Genomic DNA, 25,541 nt, shown 5'->3' on the forward strand with positions numbered 1-25,541 from the left:
AAAGAGAAGCTGCAGTGTAGTGAGGCTTGCAGTTTAAGGATAGTACTACCCTTTGTGAAGCAAATGAGTGCTGAGGGAACAGCAGTGATTCTACAGCAAACATGCAATATAACTACATCTTTAAGCACCCATGTCTTACACCAGGGGTGCCCAAACCCTGGCCCTCAGGGAGCCCCCAGTCTCCAATGAGCCTCTGGCCCTTCAGAGACTCGCTGGAGCCCATGCTGGCCTGACGCAACTGCTCTTAGCCTGTGGACAACTGTTTGACCTCTCGGGTGAGCTGTGGGACAAGGGCTTCCTCCACTACTTGCTATTTCACATCTGTGATGTAGCAATAGCAGTGAAGGAAAGGCTGGACTTGCTTTGTGCAAGGCCTTTTATAGGCCTTGAGCTACTGCAAGACCGTCATTCATTCATTCAAGTTCCATCTCTAATAAATTTATTTATGTAAATTTATTCAAATTTTAAATGTAAATTTATTTTTCCCCCAGGCCCCTGACAGTGTCAGAGAGATGATTTGGCCCTCCTGCCAAAATGTTTGGACAGCCCTGTCTTACGCGAAGAAAGCAATCAGATATCTAATGTGTACAATATATACACATTTTTAGGCATACATGGGGGGAACTACAGCAGGAGCTGAAACTATGATGACATCACTGCTGTAGGAGTAAAGAGCTCTCAACTACTGCCTCTGAAACTCTTTTCAAAGGACCTTAGTGGAGAGGACAGCAAGAGGCAAACTGAGAAATCAGCTTAGGGGCATATCATGTGGGCCATCATTTTGCCAAGGACTTCCCAGGAGCCAGTATGTAGCTAATGCTGCAATCTGATACACTGTCCTGGGAGTAGGGCCTCTGAGAGGAATTTTATCAGGGGGTACAAAGTTTCTTTTTGGCTCCTTCCCAAAGGGGGAGGGGGGCAGTAGCAGCAGGCAGAACAGGAGCCAAAATAAGGTGGGACTGGGTGTTGACAGCCAAAATAGTCTTTGGAACCCAGGTTTACCAGGCTTCTTGATGCGGAGCCCAAGTCTACCCAATCCTGTGGCACTGGCAGCTAGAAAAAATAATATGGAAATGCACTCCTTAGTCTCTAAAATCTTCAAAATTGAAAATCATTGTATTGAAGTATTGAAAACAATACTTGATTTTCAAGTATTGAAAATCATTCAGAAAATTAGCATCATTGTAGTTAGACTCACACTAGAATGGACAGTGTCCTGTGTGCACCAAAATAAACTTCTGCAACAGCTGTAGCCCTGCAGCTGTGTCCCTGAGCTCCTATACACTTCTTCATGGTTATCGGATCCACAAGCCAAAGAGCTACTGAAGCAGGCCAGTTTCCTCCCAGATGTGACACAGTGTTAAGGAGCGCCATGGATACATTCCTGGGCCCAGTGTACATGGCTTGCAGTGGCAGTTGCCATTGCACACCTGCAGTTGTGCCCCCAATATCACGTGCAGGCAGCATGCTCAGATCCCAGGAACTTTCTGGGCCCCCTCCTTTGACTCCTGGGCCCTCTTTCTGACCCTAGGCCTGGGTACAAATTACCCCCTTTACCCCCCCTCTCCTAGGCCCTCCCTATTACTCACTGGGACTTACTACTCAGGTTTGTACTAAAAGGCTACAAACCTGTGCAACTTTACCTGGGAGTAAGACCTATTGAAAAAGGACTTCTGAGTAAACATGCATTGACTACCTAATGTACAGTACTACCCCCTACAATGCCACTTCCTTTAGCACTATGATGCTACAGTGCTCAGTGTCCTGTATGATTGACCACTATTGAAGCCAACGAGAGCAGTGCATTTTGGGTAATGTAGAATCAATCAGCATCAGCTTCCTGCCTTGTTGTCTCCTATAGTGCTGTTTCACACATAGTTCAACTTAACTAGATATCTCTCGCGCTATTGGAGGAATTTCTGTACCTAACTTATCTGGGATATTTTTAAGCATTTCTGCCCAAGGTTGCTTATATGCAACAGGGATAAAATGTATACACCTGTGGGCTGGGCAGAATGATTGCAACACACTCCAAAAGGCAGGTATGGAATGAGCGAGGTCTTTGCATTTAGTTTAGTAAGCAGTGTAGGAGTAAGTGGCAGGGGAAAAAAAAACACTGAGGAAGACATTTTAAGTTGATTTTGTATTTGTATAGTTCCAGGGAGGCACTGCTATATGAAACGTCATGGCAAGCTCCTGCACTTCAGGGACACTGGCTGTGACACTTTCTAGGTTTGCTGTCAGAAACAAACCTGTGCTTTATGCTCACAGCAATGCCATTTGTGGCACAAAGCCCTATACAGCTGCCTGCCCTACATTTGGATACCAGCGGGAGAGGGGATCAATCAGTACCAGCTTCCTGCCTCAAAAGATAACAAGGAATGAATGAAGTTCTGCTTGGACCTTGTCCTACCTATGTGTCTTGGGGAACCTCGTGGAAAGAAAGCTGCATACAATTGGACTGTAAAGATTCATTTTCCTTAGAAAGGATGACTAAAGAGCAAAGAATGGGTGTCTCTGTGCGAAGGAGGACACTCAGGTTGCAATCCTATCCACACTATCCTGAGAGTAAGATCCAATAACTATAATGGGACTTACTTCTGAGTAGACAGACATAGGCTTGGGCTCTCCCTCTACTTAGAGCAGCTATCAATACTAGAGGTGTTTGAAAACAGTGTTATGAAGCCTATTGTGTTCAGGAAGACTCGGGGTGTCCACCTCTCTTACTGGAGTAAGATGAGACACCTCTACTCATTAGGTGATCTCATGAAGAGGGACATCGCCACTGTGACGCACGCCCCAATCTATTCTCGGTTAGATTGCAACGTGCTGTCCGTGTTGTTGCCCTTTAAGGCAGCTTGGAAACACCCGCGATCTACGGCCTGCTGCTAGAGCTCCGCCTGTTCCCCATTCTTTTCCCGCCCTGTGTTCTTCCTCTTCAAGCGCCGCACTCCCGGTGGCCAGGAAGCGGAGTCGGTGCTGCGGAGAACGTGTTTCTGCACGTCCGTCCCGGTTCCCTGCGGTCTTGGAGCACGAGCTTGTGGCAGCAGCCAGGACCCGGTGCGGTGCCCAGATAAACTTGTCTCAAGCCAGTCTTGTCTTGCCCACTTGCAGCCCCCTGCCCCCCTTGTCTTGGGGGCTGCAGGTTGTGCCTGTGCTGCGAGCTCCTGCCCAGGAGACACTCTCGCTTCTTAACTCAGACTGCCCACTTTCCTGGGAGTAAGCCCCGTTGACTCTAATGGGACTTACTTCTGAGTAGACATGCCTGGGGTTGGGCTCTGAGCCCAGTTCCACATGTGCCCACAGGCTCCGAGCCCAATCCAATGCGTGTCTACTCAGAAGTAAATCCCATCAGGGTCAATGGGGTTTACTCCCAGAAAAGTGTGGATCAGCAGGTGCTCACCTGCCATCCTCCTCCACTCTCATCGACCCCCCCCCTTTTCTTTACTATTCGTTCCCATGTGCAGCTTCCACCTAGCCCCAATGTGCAGCTTCCCCCGCCTAACCCCAAGCAGGCCGGTCCCCTCCGCCACCCTCTCGATGAGGCGTGTGCGGCTGCACTCCTATTCACTTTCCTGGGAGTAAGCCCCACTGAACTCAGTGGGACTTCCTTCTGAGTAGACATGCATAGGACAGGCTGTGAGATCGCTATGAAGCCTCGTGGCACCCTAAAGAGGACCACAGCCCGCTTGCAGGTGGCACAATCCTATGCATGTCTACTCAGAAGGAAGTCCCATTGTGTTCAATAGGACTCCCAGGAAAGTGTGGATAGTGTGCAGCTTTAGGCTGCACTGCTATCCACACTTTCCTGGGAGTAAGCCCCATTGATTTTAATGGGACTTACTTCTGAGTAGACCTGCCTGGGCTTGTGCTCTAACTAACTTCCTCGACCCGCCTTTTAAACGGAGGCCCCCCTCCTCACCCTCTTTTTCTGAGCGGACTTCAAACACCGTGGAGCGGCCGCCCCGTGCAGGAAGCAGCCTATCACCGAGGACAGGCAGCTGCTCCGGCCAGCGGGTTGCATGAGCTGCGGCATCCTCCCCGCCTTCCGTGTGCCGGGAGCCAATGGCTGCTCGGAGACGGGACTTCCGTTCCGGGAGGAGCAGCAGCAGCAGCAGCAGCGGGCAGGTCGTGCGTGTGGAGAGCCGAGGACGGGGCGCGCTAGGGCTCCCGGCCGGGCTCTGCTCTGCGGCGGGGACGGTTCGCCCGAGGGGGGGCCGGCGCGGCTTGGCGGCAGGACCGGGCTGCCGGCTCTGGAGGCTCAGAGCTGGGCAGCCCGGGTGGCGGCTCGGAGCTCCTCGCCGGCCGGGCGCTGAGCGGAGGGGAGTCGCCGCCGCCGCCGGGAGCCCCCATGCTCTGAGGCCGGGGCGGGGCCCCTGGAGGGGAGCGGCCGGGCTTCTGGGGGCCCCGAGGCGCCCGCCAGCAGCGTGTCCGGGGCGCCCACCTCTTGCGCCCCTGAGGCTGGCGGCGGCGGAGAGGCCCCGCGGAAGAGGAGGCTCCGAGGCGCTCCGGGGAGGGGGGGAGGCGGCAGGCTGCGATGAATGGCTTCAGCACCGAGGAAGACAGCCGGGACGGGCCTCCCTGCGCGCCCTTCTACGGGCAGAGCTGCTGCCTCATCGACGGCGGCGACCGCTGCGCGCGCCCGGCCGGCAACGCCTCCTTCAGCAAGAGGGTCCAGAAGAGCATCTCCCAGAAGAAGCTGAAGCTGGACATCGACAAGAGCGTGAGTCCCGGCCCGGAGCTCCGCCTGCGGCTCCTGCTGCTCCCGGGACGCCTGCCTGCCTGGCTGCGCCTCCGGAAGCCTTACGGGCGGTGCACAAACCCGCGCGGCGGCTGCTGAGCCCTCTGCCCCGTAAGCAACAGGGACCAGAGCCCAAGCCCTGCGCGCCTACTCAGAAGTAAGTCCCATTGGAGTCAGTGGGGCTTACTCCTGAGAAGGCGTGAGCACGATTGGGCTGCAAATGTGGGTTGGGCAGAAAGCCGCGCTCAGCAAAGCTCCCCGCCTAAAACCACCGGAGGAGTCCCAAAGGCTGTGAAGTGAATGTTTTGGAAGTATGTTGCCACTTGTTCCTAGCACAGCGGCCTTTGTATAGGCAGCTTTAGGGCCCAATCCCATCCGGTTTTCCAGTGCTGGTGTAGCGTGGCTGGTGTAGGGGCATGCTCAAGGTATGGGAACACCTGTTCCCTTACCCTGGGGCTGCATTGTGGCTGCACCGGTGCTGGAAGGTTGGACTGGATTGGGCCTTTACTTTCCTTAATCAAATATGGGTTGCAAATGGCAAAAAAAAGTTTGTAAAAAGCTACTTGAAAAGCAGTATATAAATGCTATTAACTAGAGTAAAAAAAAGTTAGATACAAGGCTAACAAGTGAGGGTACGTTGTCAAGTGTGTAAGGAAAAAGTTAACAGACTAAATTAAAAGTATATTTCTTATTTTGTGAGAATTGGAGTGAAAAACTGTGAGAGTGAGGGCACAATCCTAACCAGGTCTACTCAGAACTAAGTCCTATTTTATTCAGTGGGGCTTACTCTCAGGAAAGTGTGGTTAGGATTGCAGCCTTAGAGTGAGAGAAACTGATACTGCTGACTAAATTAAAAGTATTTTTTTTAATTGTATGAGAGTTAGAGGGAAAGAAACCAATACCAGTTGGTTCATTATACGTAGTGTGGCAGGACAGTTGCGCATAGGGTATGGGCACAGCAGTTAATGGTATAAGTAGGGTGCAGTTGTCTTATGTAGTTAAAATGAGACTGTAACCCTGAATTCTTAAGCCATTTCTGTCCAGTGTTGCACAACAGAGATATATACACCTGTGGGCTGAGCAGGAATGGGTTAAGGATTAAGGTGAGGATATATAAATGTAATATTATGTAAATGTATTTATTTTATTTTATCACATTTTTATACTGCCCTTCCTCCAAAGTGCTCAAGGCTGTGTACATGGCTGCTCCCCTCCTTTTTTCCTCACAACAACCCCGTGAGGTAGGTGAGGCTGAGAGAAAGTGACTGGCCCGAGGTCACCCAGGAAGCTTCATGGCTGAGGGGGGATTTGAACCTGGGTCTTTCGGATCTGAGTCCACCTGAGCCCCAAACCACTACACCACCCTGGCTCACCAGGGTGACTACACCGAGATGTAGTAGGGGCATCTTGTATGCCACTGGCACTTTGAGGGAGTGAAGGAAAACCATATACTTCCTTATAAAAAAACAAAAAGTTGTGTGGATGCTACTTGAATACTTTAATACAGGGTCCTGGTGCAAATGGACACGTCGAGCTGACAAATGAGTTGCCCTACAAAGAGCTGAGCTCCTGCAGTTTGCAAAATAGCTGCTCATTGCCCTGCAAACAACTCCTGTAGTTTGCAAACTTGTATAAATACAGGTTGAGTCTCATTATCCCCAGGGTTCCTTTCTAAGAACTCATGTGGATGGCAAAAAACCCACTATAGCAAATCAATTTAAAAAACAAAGGCTCTTTGCTCTGGTGATTTAAAAACAGCCTTGATGACCTTTGTAATGCACACAGAGGCCATCAGTCTCTCTCTCCAGGAGCTTAGGCTTCACTAGGAGGCAGCAATCCTTCCCTTCACCAGGAGCCCCAGCAAGGGGGAAAGAATGGAGAAGGTGATAATCGCTGCCATTTAGCCTTCTTTCATGTGCTCAGGGGGAAGGGAGGAGTGAAGTCTGCAAAGAATGGTTGATGGAATGTCAGTGGCTGTCCTCTCTGGCATTATTAAAGGACTGTTTTCCTTTAATTTAAAGGGCCCTTCTCATCAGCTTTGAGATAGAAAAATCTGTGAATATTTAGGTTATACCTGCTATCACTTGTATGACTGTCTCTGCAACAGTAAAAAAAGTTTTTTAACTGCTTTAATCACAGATAAAACTGTGATTTTAAAGGGATGAATTTTTTCCCTTCTCCAGGGATCAGCACATTCCTTCTTATTTGCAAGGGCCATTAGTGTTGAGTCAAATCCGTGTATAAAAAAATCCATGTATAACAAGGCTGATAAATGTTTGAGTGTCTTTTTCTGGAGTGTTTTTTCCAAGTCCATCAATGACAGATAGTGGAGGCAAGTGAAGTCTGGGTCACATAACTAAGCCCTTCAAACCTTGGGGCTATTCATTAGGGCTACCTCATTATGAGAAATTGAGGTTTTTTTGCAAATAAAATATTACTTCTAAATAATATCATTTATTTCTAGATCACCTTTTAAGTCTCATAAAGCTAAATGGGTCCCAATAGAGTGTCTTTTTAAAGAAGTGGATCCTGGTGCTAGAAAAATTACCACTGAGCTATAGACTTGTAATTCAGTAAATTTTATATAAAGCATGACCCACACTAACCTTTCTGAGGAAGAAGTAAATCATAAACCTCAGACTAACTTGGTTCTTACCATTTGAAGGCTTATTCACAGGTTTTTTAAAAATTGCACAGTGACCCAAACTGGCACCTCATGTTGAATGCATAACTGCCAATAATTCCCCAATTCAGAATATAGTCACATAGTGTAACAGCAGTGTCGCAAACTTAGGGGGGGGGGTTTGGGGTGCTCAGAGTTATTGGTTCTCGAACCCTAAAGCCCTCAAGGCCCCCCCGTCCAGTAGTACTGCCACCACCCTGTATGTGCGAGTGCCTCAGTCCAGGAACGCTGAGACCCTCTAGGCTTAATTCCATCCCTTGCAGGCACTGAGCTCTTTCTCCAATTAAGGCTTCAGTCCTCAAGTTACTAGACCCCAGTGAGTACTTGGTAGCTTGCTGGATGGCTAGGCAGGATTCTGAACCTTTGTTCCCAACAGACAATGAAACAACTTGGTAAAAGAGATTTTAGTTTACTAAGTACATAAGGTTACATAAAGCAGCAAATGCTAGAGGCATAAACATCTAGGAAACATATCAGCAATAAAATAATAAAGCTAGCTGGCTATCTCTATTAATCCCTAACTCTCACCTGGGTCAGCTACTCTTGTAGATCTCTTAGCTCCAGGCTACCTGTGAGGCCAGATGCCCAAGGCGGACAAAGGAGCTCACAGTGTGCAGGATGTTGCACCCAAAAACTCTGCCCAAGAAGAAACGGGGACACCCCTTGGGGCACTCATTATTATACTTATGCTAATAGTACTGAGGTGACTTCATACTTATTTAGACCATCCAATCAGAAACTTTTGAGGACAGAACCTTCCCGAAGTTGGCTTGGTTGCTAGCCCTCCTAGTTCTTACTCCAACTGGAGATCCATAGCTGCATTCCATTCCGGCGCCCCTCAGTCTACTGAGGTGTTAAACATTCCAATGGGTTGTAATTCTTGTTGTCTGTCCTTTCTGGCCGGCAAAGGAGAGAGAACAATCTTTTTGTTTGTTTACTCACATTCTTGCAGCTAGGAACTGCTAGCCACTTCTCCGTTACTGACTTAGTTTGGTTCAGGCTTCGTATGCTAACCAAGGCCTAACACGTACATATCCATGACAAGTAGAAGGGAAGGGAAATTAAATTCTATCATTTAAGCTGCTCTATACATAACTCCCAGTTCCAAATCCAGTCTCAGTTTTCCAGCCTCCAGATTTTTCCCTTTGTAGGTTCATATTTGAAGAATTACTTCTCTTTGGTACCTGAAGAAGGCATGCTGATAGAAGTGACGATAGGAACTTTCTGCTAGCTTGGGCTATTAGGTCTGCTGAACTGAAGCAGTCTGCTGTATAAGATGGTAAATGTTGGAAAAGCTTCCTTTACCTCTTACAGAGGGACCAGAAGAGATCCCATGATATTTAATGGGGTCCTGATAGGGTCACAAAGCTGCTTTGCGCTTAGCAACCCATAAGTTGCTAAGGTGATGGTACTTTAAAAGGGGGGGACAGGGAGTGTGGAAAGCCCAGTTCTGTGCTGCTAAAATTTTGTGACTTCTCATTTGTTTTGCAACTGAGTATATCCTATTATATTGTGTGGTGACTACTGTTCCTTTCCCCTCCATTTTTGTTTTTTGAATTTGTAGGTTAGACACCTATATATATGTGATTTCCACAAGAACTTCATTCAGAGTGTTCGAAATAAAAGAAAAAGGAAGACCAGTGATGATGGGGGAGACTCTCCAGAGCATGAAGTAGATGTTCCAGAGGTATATAACATGCTGAAATGGCCCGCTGTTTCTGTTTTTGCCCTGATTGTATTTTCATGAGCTGTGACCAAACTTTGTGTTCCTTGGACCTTTGTTATTCATTGTATATAGCCTAAAGGTAGCATAGTAGATACACTGCTTAAAATGTATAAGGTAGTTCTGTCTTATTGAATTCATTGGGTAGAAGGACATAATATATACACTTTTAATGCTAGAATGTTCAGCTCAGTGCCTCCTTAAAGGACTCACTGGGCTAAGGTTTCCATACCAGAAGAGAAGCCTAGAGAAGCTGCTTCCTGACATCAAATCTGCTGTCCAAGGAAGGGATATACAGAGGTTGGAAAGGAAAGAGTAGGTTGAACTGTAGTATGCTATTTATGTTTAACATGCTACCTCAGCTAGTTTGCTAGAATGGTGCTGGGAAGGAGAAGAAAACTTTTTCCTGCTAGGCTCCCTGTTGGCCATGCATGGATTTATTTTCTCTTTCTCCTGCCCCACAACCAGCTCATATAGGTGATCAACAGAAGTAGTCGTAGAAGAAGGATGTTAACTGCCAACCTCTTTTTCTGTCCATAGGTTGGTGGGTTTGCAATAGCAGCAGCCTGCCTCCCTAGCAAGATGTATAGGGAATACCATAGGGCAGTGGTTCTCAAACTGTTGGGTCGCGACCCACCAGTTCGTGTAAAGGTAAAGGGACGGCGGAAGGGGAGAGGCAGGGAAGCGATCGCATCCTTTTGGGGGGTGAGCTTATGACTTACTTTCAGAAGGAGGGCTGCAGGAGGTGCAGGGAGCTCTGTGCAACCCTGCACAGTGCTCCCTGAGGTTTGGAACTTTCACTGAAAACAGGCGCAAAGCGCCTCCTGCAAAACGGAAGTGCTTTGCGCCTGCTTTCTCTGAACGTTCCAAGCCTCGGGGAGCGCTGTGCAGGGCTGCACAGGGCTCCCCGCACCTACTGCAGCCTGCTGCAGCCCTGCCTTCTGAAAATAAGTCACAAGCACCTCCCTTGTCCCCCCTCCCTCACAAAGACTTACTCAGGGAGTAAAGCTCCCTCAAAGTTTGAGAACCACTGCCATAGGGAATCCATGAGAGGAGGAATATGAACTTGAAGGGTACCAACTACCACATTAAGAAACTTATTCTTTCTTCCCTGAAGCCCAGTTTAGAATAACAGAATATAGAATACTCAGCACAAGATGTCTTGAATGTCATTTGGTGAAACTTTCTTTCAATTGTGTAGTGTTTTCTAATTGTCTCATAGGAGAAGCATCTTGAAGAATTCTGAGGACTTTTTCAGGAGGGAGTGAACTACCACCTGTTTAATGCCATTAGCAGGACCTTCTCCCTCATGGGTGAATTTACCACCCTCTCTGTAATAAGCCCCCTCACACAGATCTAATCAGCCAGGCGACTCCTTACATCAAAGGATTCTGTCCCCATCTTCAGGAAATTCTTTAATTCTTTTGAGATTTTTTTTTTTAGTGAAGTAGTGTTTAACCTCTATCAGTATTATGTGCTGTGAAAGTATGTTTTTTTGGGGGGAAGCTTTTTTAGCCCTGAAAGAGCATGTACCAAGGGTTCTTAAAGTGTATGGTGTCACTTGACCTGCCATGGTCTAAATCAGAGCTCTCTGAACTCAGGCTCATGGGCCTGATCCAGTGCCCTTCCTAACCCTTCCCCCATGTGAATGATGTTCGAGGAAATTGAAAATAGTTTCCTCTTTGGGGGGGAAGCAGAGTAGCTTATGCAGCAGACCCCCCTTTTCGGTATCACCCCAGGGAACCTCCCTCAACTGGCTGACTGCTAATCAATAAAAAAAGACAAAGAGGCAATGGCTTGTTAAAGTTGCAGAAAGAAGTTATTTACTTACAGTTCCACTGAGTGTATATTTACAGCATCTGATTAGGATCAGAGGTTCAGCTAACACTTAGAGATAGCAAGGTTTTGGAGCTGCCTCGCCTTGCATGCCTTGTGCTCAAGATGGCCTGGGCATCAGAGCCCTGGTGTGCCCATCTTAACAGGTCAGTGGTCAGAGGACAAGAGAAAGTGCTCAGAGGAGAAGGGAAGGATAAAGGGTTAGGGCCACACCCCACAAAGATCACAGAGAGAACAGGTAGAAAGGTCAGATTCACTGGCCCATAGCTTGACCCCTTCTGCACAGCATCCTGCCCCCTCTGGACAGCAGATGGAGTTGCATCAACTCCAACAAATGGCACTTACCATTCTGTGGGGGAGCCTCCTTTCCCCACCACCAATCTGTCCCAAACTATGTTCCGGCCAGCCGCCTCTGGTTTCTGTTGCCTCATCACCCACTGCACTAGGAGTTTGGGGGAGATCAGTGGCAGGGAAAGGTGGCTCCTCAGCAGAATGGTAAGTAGTGTTTCCAGATGCCTTTTCTAGTGCGCAGCTGTCTCCAGTATGGAGACCACTGGTCTAAATTGAGATGTCAGAGTATCACTCGGGTCTCTGGAACTTTGTTGTTAAATGATATATCAATGTATAAGTTTGTTTTTCCACCCTACATCTAGTAAAAACTGCTTGTAGCAAGGGAATTGAGTCCCTTTAAAGTGAGTCTGCAATGGTAAGTATTTCTGAAATCTTACAGAATTTTAATATCCCAAAGTAATAAATTCATTTTCTTTAGGCACATAAATGTTTCTGTAGTTCTGAGCTAAGAAAAGGGCAAAGGATTCTGAAGCCATGCACAGTATTGTTACTATCCCATTTGTGTTTGCACTTAATTTTTGCACTGTAAGTGTTTTTTCTCTGCTCATACTGATGTAGCTATCCTTGTACAGTGATTTTCAAGTTTTCTAGCGGAATAGTACTGTATTTAGTAGTTGGATAAAGTTTAATTCATTCTGAGAAATTCAACCTCAGAACTATCTTTTTAATTTTTTTTTAAATGTGGCCGTCAAAGAAAACTTGAATGTGGCTTTCATACTGAAAAGCATACATAAAAACAGTGGTGGAATATTTTAGGCATTTGTGTCATTTAACTTTGTGTACAAGTAGAATAGAGTGTCCTCCTAAAGGATTAAACAAAGAACAGACTTATGGTACAATGTTAGCTTTCTATGTCACATGAAGTGCTTAGGATAATGTGTTCCCATCATTGCATCCATATTGGCCGCAATCCAGGCTGCCCATTCCAACTGTTCATTCAGTAGAAGACTGGGAATAATGTGTCCTAGGGATATTCTAGTGTTAATGTTAGTTACCCAGATATCTTGAGCTTGGCTTGCTTGCTTAAAAATAGAAGGGCACAGTTCCTTATAGATTGCTTGTAAAGGTAAAGATTTTTTACCTTTTTTATTTTAAAGATGACTTTCTTCCTGCTGTTAATCATGCTATCTCTTTTGCAGGTTGACTTGTTTCAGCTTCAAGTAAACACACTGCGCCGTTATAAACGGCATTACAAATTGCAAACCAAACCTGGCCTCAATAAAGCGCAACTGGCAGAAGTAAGTACACCTGGAGGTTTTTGTGATTTCTGCATAAAATGATTGTGGTGTGAGTCTTATCCACCAGCAATGCTGACTCAGTTTTGCAGCTAATGCTTTCTTATAGTTCCACTACTCAATGCTCAACAATATCCACGTTTCTAGTACAGTATCTCTGTCCAACTGTATTTTAATGGAGAAATATGTAAGACTTTGGAATGTTGCTTGAGCATATAAAAGAAGCAGTTTTTCTTTTCTTCCTTGTTTGTTCACTTAAACCAATTACTATTGATAGAATGTTGCATTTTTCCAATTAATAGTGCATTCTCAACACACTATCTCATGGCCAATACCTCCCCCACCTTTATACTACTTTTCCATTCAGGCGGTAGGCTTTGATGCATGGATGCAAAATAAGTTTGCTCAATGACCTGTAGGGTGAGAGATGTTCCTTGTCAGCTCTCCAAATGACCCAGCGCTGATACTTGCCATTACTGTGTTTTCAGCAAACTTCCTAATTTCTGTTATGTAGCCTTACGTTTTTTGGACATTGTGACTGGAGCCCTGCCCAGCACAAAGCAAAGCTTTTTGAAATTATTTGTTAAGAAATGAGGCAAGTAGTACGATTGCAGGATGAAGGGGAGTGTGGCAAGAAACAAAAGCCCACTAACCACAGGGACTTGAAACTTCTTAATTGGCTGGCTGGTTAAATCCAGGCTCTTCAGGAAAGGCAAAAGAAAAGTGAAAAATAGAAGCTAGCACAGCTGCCTGCACAGCTAAGCTTCCCCCCACACACACAGGTGGCTCACTGCACAGTGCCTCAGGCAGTGGGGGCTAGAGCAGTGTTCCCTAACATTACTGGGCTTTGTGGGCTTCCTGTTTGCATAAGCATTTCTCATGTTAAGCCATTTCTGCCCAGCGTTGCATATACGCAACAGGAATCAAATGTGTATATGTGTGGGCTAAGCAGATTAACCAGAGATTCTCACCCCATAAGCAAACAGCAAAAGGTTTCTCACAATTGTTTATCTTAAGTCCCTTTCTTTGCCCACCCTTAGTCACCACATCTAGTAATCTGGAATCTATTTCTTTGCTTGGAGAGAAGTTGGAGGACTACCCTAAATGGGATGTTAGAAATGCAGCAGGGAGCTTTCTAACCAGCAATAATTTCCACCAGTGTTCAGCACTATGCAGAGGCAGAAACAGACATTGCCATTTGCCAGCATGGTGCCATAATCCCATCACTTCCAATGCCCCTTGTCACTTCTTTGCACCCCCTAGGTAAACCCTCCAAAGGTGGTACCACTAATTCTAGATTCTAAAAGACTTTAAATCAAAAAGTAAAACTTTAAAAAAAGTTAAAGTTTATGATACTAGGGCTGCAATCCCATGCACATTTACCTGGGAGTAAATCATACCTAACTCATTAGGCTTCTGAATAGACGTGCTATAAAACAAGCTTCCTCGCTCTCCTCTGTGACACTTCCTTTTCTAGGCTGGCATGGGGCTGCTGCAGTGAAAGTAAAGCAGAAACACACACCTATAGGTCCTATGGGAGGAAAGAAGAAGGTGTGTGCTTCATGTGACATCCTTTCCCTACCCAAGTGACAGACAGTCTCCCTGCATAAGAAGCCATTCTCCTCTTTCAGGCAACAGTTTCTCATGCACCTTCCCTAGTCCAGCAACTCTCGCAGATGCTGCTTCCCCCTCTAGACCAACACCAACAAGAGACCTAACCACTCCTGTAACTGAGGCAGTGACTGCCTTGCAACTCTTTCCTGGGGCACCTCAGAGAATTTTTGAGTTGGTCCGGTGTCCAAAATTTGAGCCCTGCCATTGTGAACATTAAGTATAAAGACCTACTGAACTTTCTGCGGAGTTCAGATCTGCCCCCTCTGATTAGCTTATCATAAAGTTTGTGAGGTATCCTCAGTCTTTTCCAGCGAAGTAGTACAATGCAAGTCAGCCCTTTTTATTTAAAGAGGAGAAAGTGACATAAGGATTTTGTGAAAATTTGTGAATTGAGGATTTGATTCTGGTGTCTGGCCAATGGCAGAAACTAAAGTCTCGTTATTCCAAGGGACTAATGGGGAAGCATCTGGACAATAGCACCTGCTTCTCTTGCTGCCTTACCTGCCACCAAATATCAATGCCTAGCAGCTCCATGTGATGCTTCTTGGATTTGCAACTTATCCCAGTCTTGTGCAATAGCTTTTGTTACAGTGTCAAAATGTTCACTTTGTAATCTGAATTCATGGTAGCCTACTTATCAGATATCTCTGTAAGTACCGCAGACACTCGCCTATAAGTTGTTCTCACAGATAAGTCGAGGGCAGGGTTTTGAACCAAAATCATGGAATTCTCTGTGACCCTTAAGAACATAAGAACAGCCCCACTGGATCAGACCATAGGCCCATCTAGTCCAGCTTCCTGTATCTCACAGCGGCCCACCAAATGCCCCAGGGAGCACACCAGATAACAAGAGACCTCATCCTGGTGCCCTCCCCTACATCTGGCGTTCTGACTTAACCCATTCCTAAAATCAGGAGGTTGCGCATACACATCATGGCTTGTACCCCATAATGGATTTTTCCTCCAGAAACGCGTCCAATCCCCTTTTAAAGGCGTCTAGGCTAGACGCCAGCACCACATCCTGTGGCAAGGAGTTCCACAGACCGACCACGCACTGAGTAAATAAATATTTTCTTTTGTCTGTCCTAACCTGCCCAACGCTCTATTTTAGTGGATGTCCCCTGGTTCTGGTATTATGTGATAGTGTAAAGAGCATCTCCCTATCCACTCTGTCCATCCCCTGCATAATTTTGTATGTCTCAATCATGTCCCCCCTCAAGCGTCTCTTTTCTAGGCTGAAGAGGCCCAAACACCGTAGCCTTTCCTCATAAGGAAGGTGCCCCAGCCCCGTAATCATCTTAGTCGCTCTCTTTTGCACCTTTTCCATTTCCACTATGTCTTTTTTGAGATGCGGCGACCAGAACTAGACACAATACTCCAGGTGTGGCCTTACCATAGATTTGTACAACAGCATTATAATACTAGCCGTTTTGTTCTCAATACCCTTCCTAATGATCCCAAGCATAGAATTGGCCTTCTTCACTGCCGTCGCACATTGGGTCGACACTTTCATCGACCTGTCCACCACCACCCCAAGATCTCTCTCCCGATCTGTCACAGACAGCTCAGAACCCATCAGCCTATATCTAAAGTTTTGATTTTTTGCCCCAATGTGCATGACTTTACACTTACTGACATTGAAGCGCATCTGCCATTTTGCTGCCCATTCTGCCAGTCTGGAGAGATCCTTCTGGAGCTCCTCACAATCACTTCTGGTCTTTACCACTCGGAAAAGTTTGGTGTCGTCTGCAAACTTAGCCACTTCACTGCTCAACCCTGTCTCCAGGTCATTTATGAAGAGGTTGAAAAGCACCGGTCCCAGGACAGATCCTTGGGGCACACCGCTTTTCACCTCTCTCCATTGTGAAAATTGCCCATTGACACCCACTCTCTGCTTCCTGGCCTCCAACCAGTTCTCAATCCACGAGAGGACCTGTCCTCTAATTCCCTGACTGTGGAGTTTTTTCAGTAGCCTTTGGTGAGGGACCGTGTCAAACGCCTTCTGAAAGTCCAGATATATAATGTCCACGGGTTCTCCCGCATCCACATGCCTGTTGACCTTTTCAAAGAATTCTATAAGGTTCGTGAGGCAAGACTTACCCTTACAGAAGCCATGCTGACTCTCCCTCAGCAAGGCCTGTTCGTCCCTTGGATAAGTGGGGGGTTAAACTTAGGGGGGTTTCTGACTATAGTTTTGTCTGATTTTACCTGAGGCCAGATCCTGAAAAATAACCTACCAGTAATTGTTACCTAAGAACTGTACGGTCTCTAATTTAATAAAAATACAGTCTCTAATTTAATAAAAACATAGGAAAAGAACGTAAGATACACTTTTATTTTTTACTTTTTTAATTCAGGTCTTCACAACCTTTTTGTAAACATCAGAGTAAGTGCACTGTAAACAACATGCAAGTAAAACAGTGGTTCCCAGCCTGGGGTTCATGTAACCCCCAGGGACAGGAGCTTTAGGGGTGCTTGAAAAAGAATAATGGCAGAAAAAGACAAGTAGTGCTCTAGAATGCCTTGCAGGGCCAGCAAGGCAGAAAGGGAGGTAACTAGTCGGCTGTGAAAGCCCCATCAACAGCTAATTTCTGGTGATCAATTCATGTATGAATCAGTGATTGAAAACCAATACAGTAGAAAAGCTGGAACATAATATAGAAAGTGATCTATCACCAAGAATTTCTCTGGTGTAAAACAGTGAAAAGGCATAGTCTTTAGTTCTTCAAACAGATAGAAAATACTGTGATGAATACATGAAGTATGGGTTTTCATATAGAGGAGATGAGGGCTTATATCAGATTAATTGCAAATCTTTAGCTAATATGAAGGGTACAATTTATGGAAATGGACTGCCAAGGAGCATGCAAGTGAAAAAAAGGTTGGGAACCACTGCAGGAGAACCATTAATCAAATCCTTTAAGGCAGAGGTTCTCAGACTTTGAGGGAGCTTTACTCCCTCAGTAAGTTTTTGTGGGGAAGGGGAGGGAGGCGCAGTGACAAGATCCCCAGGATTGCCTCACTAAGGGGGGCCGAGGGGGAGTGCTTTGCACTTACTTCAAGAAGGCAGGGCTGCAGGAGGTGCGGGGAGCCCTGCGCAGCCCTGCACAGTGCTCCCCAAGGCTTGGAACGTTTGCTAAAAACGGGCGCAAAGCACTTCCTGCAAAACGGAAGTGTTTTGTGCCCGCTTTTAGCGAACAGTCCATGCCTTTGGGAGCACTGTGCAGGGCTCCCTGCACCTCCTGCAGCCTGCTGCAGACCTGCCTTCTTGAAGTAAATGCATAGTACCCCCCTCACCCTCCTTAGGGGGGAGATCCTGGGGATCCCGTCGCTGCCTCCCTCCCCTTCCACCACCCCTCAAAAGGATGGGGGAAGTTCATTACACGAACTGCTGGGTTGCAACCCACCAGTTTGAGAACCACTGCCTGGTGCCAGAGGCTCTACATATAACATACAACTTAGAACATATAACTGGGAGTGTGCAGTTCAATTCACAGCAGAGAGACAAGCAATAAGGAATTACTGTAAGTGCAGCTGCACATAGTTGCTACCCTATTTTCTCAGAAGCAGACCCACTGCTTTCCATGGGTGCTGTTCTTAAATAATGGTGCATTTGCAAAACTGAAGGAGGCTTCAACAGGGTCTGTAAACTTAGAGGAGGAGGCTGGCTTCAGTTCAGAGGAAGTCTCAAGAACAGTGAAAAGGTTAACTTTGGCTGCAGCTTTCCAGGGGCTGTCTTGGCCCTCTATCTCTATATTGCTGGTTGCCTGCAACTTCTCCAGAGTTGAAAAGCTCTGCCCCCCTGAGCAACCAAAGAGATAAGGCTAGGTGATTATCTAAACTTGATTTATTTGCAAAAAATTTCATTTGTATTCTCCTCGGAACTCATACTCTGAGTAGAAACCTGTGTCTGGCACACTTCTCAGATTTTATATGAAATCTGAGCAACTTTGGCCCTGCACAGGATCTCTGTATATCTCTCATTCTTGAATCAGTTTTGTCTTAAACATCACATTCAAACTTCCACAGGTCACCTTGGATTATTTATATGAATCTTTTATTTAAAAATTATCTGACTTTGAGTTGACAGCGTTTCTGTGCAGATAAAGTGCATATCTTAATTCGAATCTGATTAAACAAGCAAAAAGTAAACTTATGTAGCTGGAGCTTAAAGTGGACAAACTTCTTAAAAAACGGATGTTTATAATGTCTGACAAAGAGAGCTTCTGTTATATGTGACCAACCAAGCTGAATTTGCTGATTTATTTGGTACATGGGTTTTCAAGTGTCTCCCCACTAAGGAAATCTTAGTGATGAGTACACATTTGATATTGTCATATACAAAGATGAAGGCAATCTCCAAGCATGTCCAATATGAAATCAGTCTGGGAGAACCTGTAGTTCAAAAGTAGTTCAATGAGTGTTCTTTTGGCTAGAGACTTTTCTGATTGTTTTATTGCTGTAGCCTAGTTGTTAGGATTTCTGTATAACAGTGTTTCTCAAACTGTGGGTTGGGACCCACTAGGTGGGTCACAAGCCAATTTCAGGTGGGTCCCCATTCATTTCAATATTTTATTTTTAATATATTAGACTTTATGCTAGCATGGTATTATTATTATTATTATTAACAGTATTTATATACCGCTTTTCAACTAGAAGTTCACAAAGCGGTTTACAGAGAAAAATCAAATAACTAAATGGCTCCCTGTCGTGACTGCATTTGGGAAAATGTTGCAGACCTGTACTTTTAACAAGCTACTATGTATATTCTTTTAACAGTGATAATAAATGGAACTTACTCCTGGAAAATGTGTGTAGGATTGCAGCCTAGGATTGTTAAAAAAAAATTTCCCTGCTTGATGATATCACTTCTGGTCATGACATCATTTCCGGTGGGTCCTGACAGATTCTCATTCTAAAAAGTGGTCCCAATGCTAAATGTGTGAGAACCACTGCTGTATAATGATACTCTGCTTATGTGTATATAGCAAGTGAGTGAGTTGGCATCCTTCAGTCTCGGAAGACTATGGTGTCACGCTCTGAATGGTGGTTCTGGAACAGAGTGTCCTCTCCAATGCGCGAAGCCTGGGTAAAGTAGGTATGGAGGATAGCCTGTTACCCATGCAGCACATCCCCCCCTCTCCACGTCGCTGAAATGGTCCAATGGAAAGGCAGAGGCCAATACGGTTGGTTCCAGCGGCGTCGCAGGAGTTGCCAGAACGTGACTGTGTTCAGTCATGAACTACCTCAGGGACTCCGGCTCTGGATTTTGCCTCGAGGTTGTCTCCTGAAGCCTTTGTATGACATAGTAAAACACTGATGAACAATACATGATGATATGTATTTGTAGAGTTTTTATATTCCTTAATACTGGTGATGGGAAAGCTCCATATTTCAGGCTTTTAAACTTGTCTTTTCAGACTGTCAGTCGCCACTTCAGGAACATCCCGGTAAATGAGAAAGAGACCCTTGCTTATTTTATCTACATGGTGAAGAGTAACAAGAGCAGGTTGGATCAGAAGTCGGAAAGCAGCAAACTAGAATGAAGATTAGGCAGCCTTTGGACACATAGATGTAATATTAAAGAACCATCAGGTGCATTATAGAACTGTTAAAACACTTTTGTAAATTAAAGTGTAAACTAGAAAATAATATAGACAACTTTGGTCTAGAATTTTAAAAAACATGGTTCCAGAAGACTTCTCCCATTTCAAAGCCCTAACATTTGACTGAAGGGATAGAGAGCACAGTGGAAATCAAGAAGTTAGACAATGACTATTCAGAGGATTGAAATACATCTTTGATACAACTCATGTATGAGATTAATTTGGCATCCTTGAGCTGGTTTATCACCCTCATTTAGTGTATATTGGCATAGGTCAGATACAGCATGGGAATTCTAATTCAATATCTTGGTCTGTGGCTCCTATAACTTAAATGTGCTCACCATTTGTGTGCCATGGAATTATACTTGTATTGAGTCTGTTCAAATACTCCACATTCTCAGTGCTGTAGGCCCTCATGCCTAGCCATGATCGAGGAATGCTTAAATTGGCCACACCTCTTTTCTAATCTTTTTTGAAACTTATTCACAGAAGTAAAATTGTTAAATATTTTTTCAACATTTCTGTAAGTTACATCATTTGGACAAAGTTAGTAGCAACTGGGACATTGCACATGGTTCTTAGAGTTTAATATAAAAATGTTAATTCATTGTCTTGGTTATGATGTTAACAATGGTTTTGTTAAGTTGCTGTCAGCCATTAAATCAATATGTTAAACACCCGATTTAGTCTACAATGTCAGGTTCAAATTGGATATTTTTTCCAAGTCTTTTGAATTTTTTCTTATCTTTACAAGACAGATGCCATTATGCGAATACTTTGCATTAATAGTCTATATCTGAATGTACATAATGTAGGACTAGTGGTACTAGTAGATATGAGCATTGGTTGATGTTGGCAGTCTTTTCCATTTGCCCTATTCTTGGTAATGGGAACTGGTGCTAATCCATTTGCCTTTTCGAGATGCACGTTCTTGAAAAGTGCTGTGACAAACAAGATAGTTACCATTGTAACTTAAAACTCTGTGTTGCTGCCTGCCTTGCCCCAATTCAGAATTCTGTGTGCAATGCAATGTGCGTGCATACAGCTTCCCCATTTGCTTCAGTGCGGAAGGCAGAATTATGGTCTGAAAATGGGCCTGCAGAACTTGACCCACCTGCCTCATTGTTCCCATTTCTGCAATCTCAGATTGGTAACAAATTGGTTTGAGCTGCTGGTGGGCCACATTACATTAGCTAGTCCCAAGTTATGCAGACCTGGTCTAAGATAAATTTTACTGAAAGTTGTAATTCTCTTTCTAGCCTTTTCACGTTTTATTCACAGTAAACTTTGAGACTGTCAAAGTTTATCATTTGTCTTTCAGCTCAAGTCCTTGCTTTTTTATAAAACTATAATCCTAAACACCATAATCTGGAACCAAATGGTCACTGAAGTCAGTTGACCTTGTGTCTGAATAAAGGAGGTGATTGCCGCTTGGAAAGAGTCTGCTTCAAAAACTGTTTCTCATTTTTAACAGTGCTATTCAAGCCACGCCATAGTATCAAAACAGTAGATTTTATTTTCCCTTTTATTGGGGGTAGCGGTTGTTTTTAAAAACAGCTGCTTAATTTGGTACTACTTTTGCTTGTGCAAGGAAAATAAGATTCAGCAGTAGTCTCTCCAATTCTTAGGTTTGACAGAGCATATGAAAACTTAGAATTTGTCAGTAAGCAAGTACAAAGTTTATAACAATGTATAATTGTTTTTGTTGCAAATTCAAGAAACATGAGAATGTGTCACTATGCATGTTGTATCTCAGTTAATTAGATGCCATTTTTAGGGTGGATATTTTCAGGCAGCCTCACAATTATGTACATTGAGTACCTATATTAACACATTTATGCATCTCTAAATGGAAACTGCACTGAATGACTTCAAACTGCTACTTTGTGTATTCAAGCTGTACGGCACCACTTGCCCCTTTTCTGAAATAATCAATTTAACCAGCTATCCAGTCAGTTAAATTGAAGGCTTGAGAGGACAGTCTTTGACCTTTTGGAGCTTCAGAATATCCATTTTTGCAGTTTGACCATGGCAAAAAGTTACATTCTTAAAGAGGAGCACCATATGCCTCATTTCTAGACCAAAAATACAAACGGTATCGTGTTAGGGCTTATTTTTCAATGCAAAACTGCAGAGTTTCAACAACCAGCATGAAAATAACTACAGAAAAATGCAGTGGTGGGTGCTATCTCTTCAGGAGTAGCTTTTGAGATCAGATTAAGGAAACCATTTTTCCTAATTGAATCAATTGGTGTAAAATTGGATTCCCTGCTTCATTATACAAGCACATTCAAGAGAAGCAGGATATCTAAGAGTTTTAGTAGGCAAGGAAGTTGAAGAATCTCTCCATTTAATGTAAGGAATTGCTGATGTCATAATCCTTGAATACTGTTGTCTTTTAGGGAAATCTGTACATGCCTTATTCTCAGCTACTCAGTACCAACAGGTATTGAGTAAATGTTTTGGCAGCTTAGATGGGCCACATCCATGGCTTCAAATGCTAGAAATTAAAATCCTATTAACAGCAATATCTATATTCAGGGAACACCTGTGGTTTATGAACATCTAGGAATGTATCCTAAGTTTAGTTAGTCATGACCAAGTCCCTTTTGAAATCAATAATTACTAACCTAAATTTAGGATACAGTCCATAATGTTGTATTGCCAAAAGCTCCACAATACAGTTGTTTAATATAATGGCAAATTATGCTGCATGCCATTTAAGGAAACTTTCCAGTTCCTTGTGGTTTTAATAAAACCTTCATCAGCATTTTTGGCTTGAAGGGGTAGGTATCCTTAAGAAATGGCTAAAATAGGATATGTGAGAACAGAGTCACATTGACATATTTGTTCACTGGTGAGTTGTTTTTTATCTTGATTCTTGTATCAAATGTAAATGTTACTGGGCTTCAAGCTATTAAGCAATTAACCTTGACCTGGAAGTGATGGCTTTCTCACAGATTAGTAGTGGAAGATCATATTTCTGGCTGAGACTATATTGAATGAAACTTACTCCAAACCAAAAGACCTGTTTGAAGCCTTCAAACCCATTTAAGAACCCACTTAAAGCTAGAAGGGCCATCATTGTTCTTAATGGGCTTTGCATCAGAGCTGAAGACCTAAATGTGATACATCTTCTATAATGAGGTTAACTTCATCAAAGATGGTGGTCCTCAGTGCGTTGTTGTTGTTGTGGTAGTGCAACAATTTTTGTTTATCCCTTGAGTTGGAATGAAGGAAAGAGCAAAGGGAAGGGGAATGTGCAATGATATTATAGTATCAGAATAGCATACACAGTGCAGTTGACAAAACAGTCAGGCCCTTACTGAGAAGAGTTTCACTCGGTTGATTCAGCTTTCAAGTATATGGCTGCAGCAGAAAGACTGCATATCAAATTCCTGCTTTAAATTTCAAATATTCTTTCAAGGTATATTGTAATTCAGAAGAGGTGGTCTTGCCACTGTTCTTGCAGAACTTGTGAGTTATAGATTCACAAAACTAAGCCAAACCGACTTTTTTTCTGCCACCTGAAAGGTTTGTCAGTAAAAGGATTTCCCTTGAAGGCAAGCAAAAAATCTGAAAGCCAAAGGAGCCCATGGCAAGAGTGAATATCTTACTTGGAACGTAAAGTAAAAAGCTGTGGAGCAAGATGTACCCCAAAAATGCAACTCTTGTTAGCTTGTCTGAGACAAAAATTACTGAACAGTATTCTAAATTTTGCAATGAGCAGATTAGCCAAATGCTGGTACGGGGGTGGGGGGGGTGGGGGGGGATTGGGAGCCTTGCACTTTACCCTATGTTGATAAAGCCTAATGTAAATAAGATGAAAACTCTAGATGTGATTGGAAGAAACATCTTAATGAAGATGTTTTGTCTTGAATGGCAAACTGTCATGTATAGTGCACTAGCATTACTTCATCCAGTGGCTGAAATGAGGGACTGGCAAAGCTTCAAGTCAGCTATACTAGGACAAATATTTCTGCCTGCAGAACTGATTAAAGGGCCCGACTATGACTAAGCAGAATATTGTTGCTCCCTCACTTGTGGGTAACCCACGTGCTTGGTGGTGGTTCTTTGGGTATTCGGATTGGGGGAAGAAGGTTGGTAGCTGTATAACTGTGCAGGATAATTTTTCCTTTGGTATCCTTTACACATTCATTAATTATGCATTTTTAAATTATGTTTTAAATATTTGTGAAGGGGATTATGCCTTAAACTTGAAATTTTATTGAAATCAGATAAAGAAACACTTAGCAATAGTTTTCTCTGTAGTTTTTTAAACACCTTCCATGCCCTTAGGTTTATGGAGTTTGCCTTCTGTTGCCTTCGTCCTTCCTTTCTTGTCCTGCTGCAAAGATTGGGAAAAACATACAAATGTATTGACTAATGTGTTCTTAAGCCCCTTGCAATTATGACAGGTTTATTGAAGGAAAACACCATCCCTTCCCCTTCATTCTTTCTGGTGGGCCTTCATCTGTTATACTGATTTTTATGCCAAATACTTTGAGTAAGCTTGTATTTTTAATTGTGAAACATAACTGTACTCGTAAAACAATCTAGTAACTTATAGTGAAACTGTAGAGTTCTTTTCTCTGAGATGTATAGTCTTCCCTCCTTCCACTGTGTATGAGAATTAAACTCTGGACTATTGGATATAAAAATGATATAAATGCCTGAGATTCATTTTTTAATAAATGATCAATTGAGCAAACAGCCACATTCATTTTGTTTCTTTGTGTTTTTTAAACTGCAGGACATCCAAGTTAAATATGGATTATAGAACTGATATTTTAAATGTACTATGGTTGCTCTCAATGTGCATCGTATAAAAGGTGCAATTTAGACTAAATCATGCATTAAAAACAATTTAATTAGCAGCATTTTAATCTTCACATAGAATTACAGTCTTCTGCCTATTTATCATATTCCTAATACTGAATAATTTCTATCAACTTACTTGTTGCATCATCTGAAGCAAACATTGAAATTTACCCTTGGCTGAGGAGGTACAATGAGGAAATGTCTGAGAATTTCAAAATGGTTTACATCTTAGTTGTTTACAAAAATCAAACATGCTGTATATTGCACAGAAATCAAATCTCATTCCCTAATTTTTTTCTTTAAGCAAAAGTGAAGCCGTTATCCTTGTAAGCATGTCAAGTGTCTAATTGGAGTTCCAAACCATTTCTCTTTAGTCTATTTCTACTGGTTATGTAAACAATGAATCTGTTAGTCTGAAGAAACTGCAGGGTAAAACAGTATGGTTTAACAATTGTATAGAATCAATACTCATTTCAGTTACAGCCTCCTTAGAGTGTTTTTCAGATTGCATACTTAATATTTTCAGTCTTATTGCAGCTGCTGCTGACAGTGGTTAAAATGAAGATAACCTATAGGGTGCATCGTGAGTTTTGTTAATCATGACTTATAGCAGCAGTTTTCAACCGCTGTGCCGCAGCACACTAGTGTGCTGCGAGGCAGCCTCAGGTGTGCCACAGGGCCAGAGGAGGCAGGCAGCAGTCGTGGGTGGGAGAAGCAGCTGCTCTGACCCTCACAGCAGCAGCGAAAAAGAAGTGGCTACTTTGCATCTCCTGCTGTGAGCAAGAGGAAGGCTGCAACCCGATCCTCCTTTACCTAGGAGTAAGCCCCATTGAACAAAATAGGACTTACTTCTGAGTAGACCTGGTTAGGATTGTGCCCTTTGTCATGTAATGATTTAATTGTATTAATTAGATACCGAGCTAAACCGAGC

The 25,541-nt window shown here is 43.9% G+C and overlaps 1 protein-coding gene across 2 annotated transcripts in view; it reads left to right on the forward strand.

Annotated features, from left to right (window-relative positions):
* Positions 1 to 4,112: 4,112 nt before the first annotated feature.
* SAP30L (SAP30 like) overlaps positions 4,113 to 25,541 on the forward strand; it is a 129,411-nt gene continuing 107,982 nt past the window's right edge. The window contains exons 1-4 of one of the 2 annotated variants that reach the window (XM_066617081.1): positions 4,113 to 4,723; positions 8,989 to 9,111; positions 12,474 to 12,572; positions 19,604 to 21,227. In XM_066617081.1, coding sequence (XP_066473178.1) covers positions 4,538 to 4,723; positions 8,989 to 9,111; positions 12,474 to 12,572; positions 19,604 to 19,729 — 534 coding nt within the window. In that variant the 5' untranslated portion in view covers positions 4,113 to 4,537 and the 3' untranslated portion in view covers positions 19,730 to 21,227. Of the gene's footprint in view, positions 4,724 to 8,988; positions 9,112 to 12,473; positions 12,573 to 19,603; positions 21,228 to 25,541 lie in introns of those variants that run through there. The other variant, XM_066617082.1, reaches the window with a different exon arrangement.

Source organism: Tiliqua scincoides, chromosome 2 (assembly GCF_035046505.1).
Source record: "Tiliqua scincoides isolate rTilSci1 chromosome 2, rTilSci1.hap2, whole genome shotgun sequence".
NCBI lineage: Eukaryota > Metazoa > Chordata > Lepidosauria > Squamata > Scincidae > Tiliqua > Tiliqua scincoides.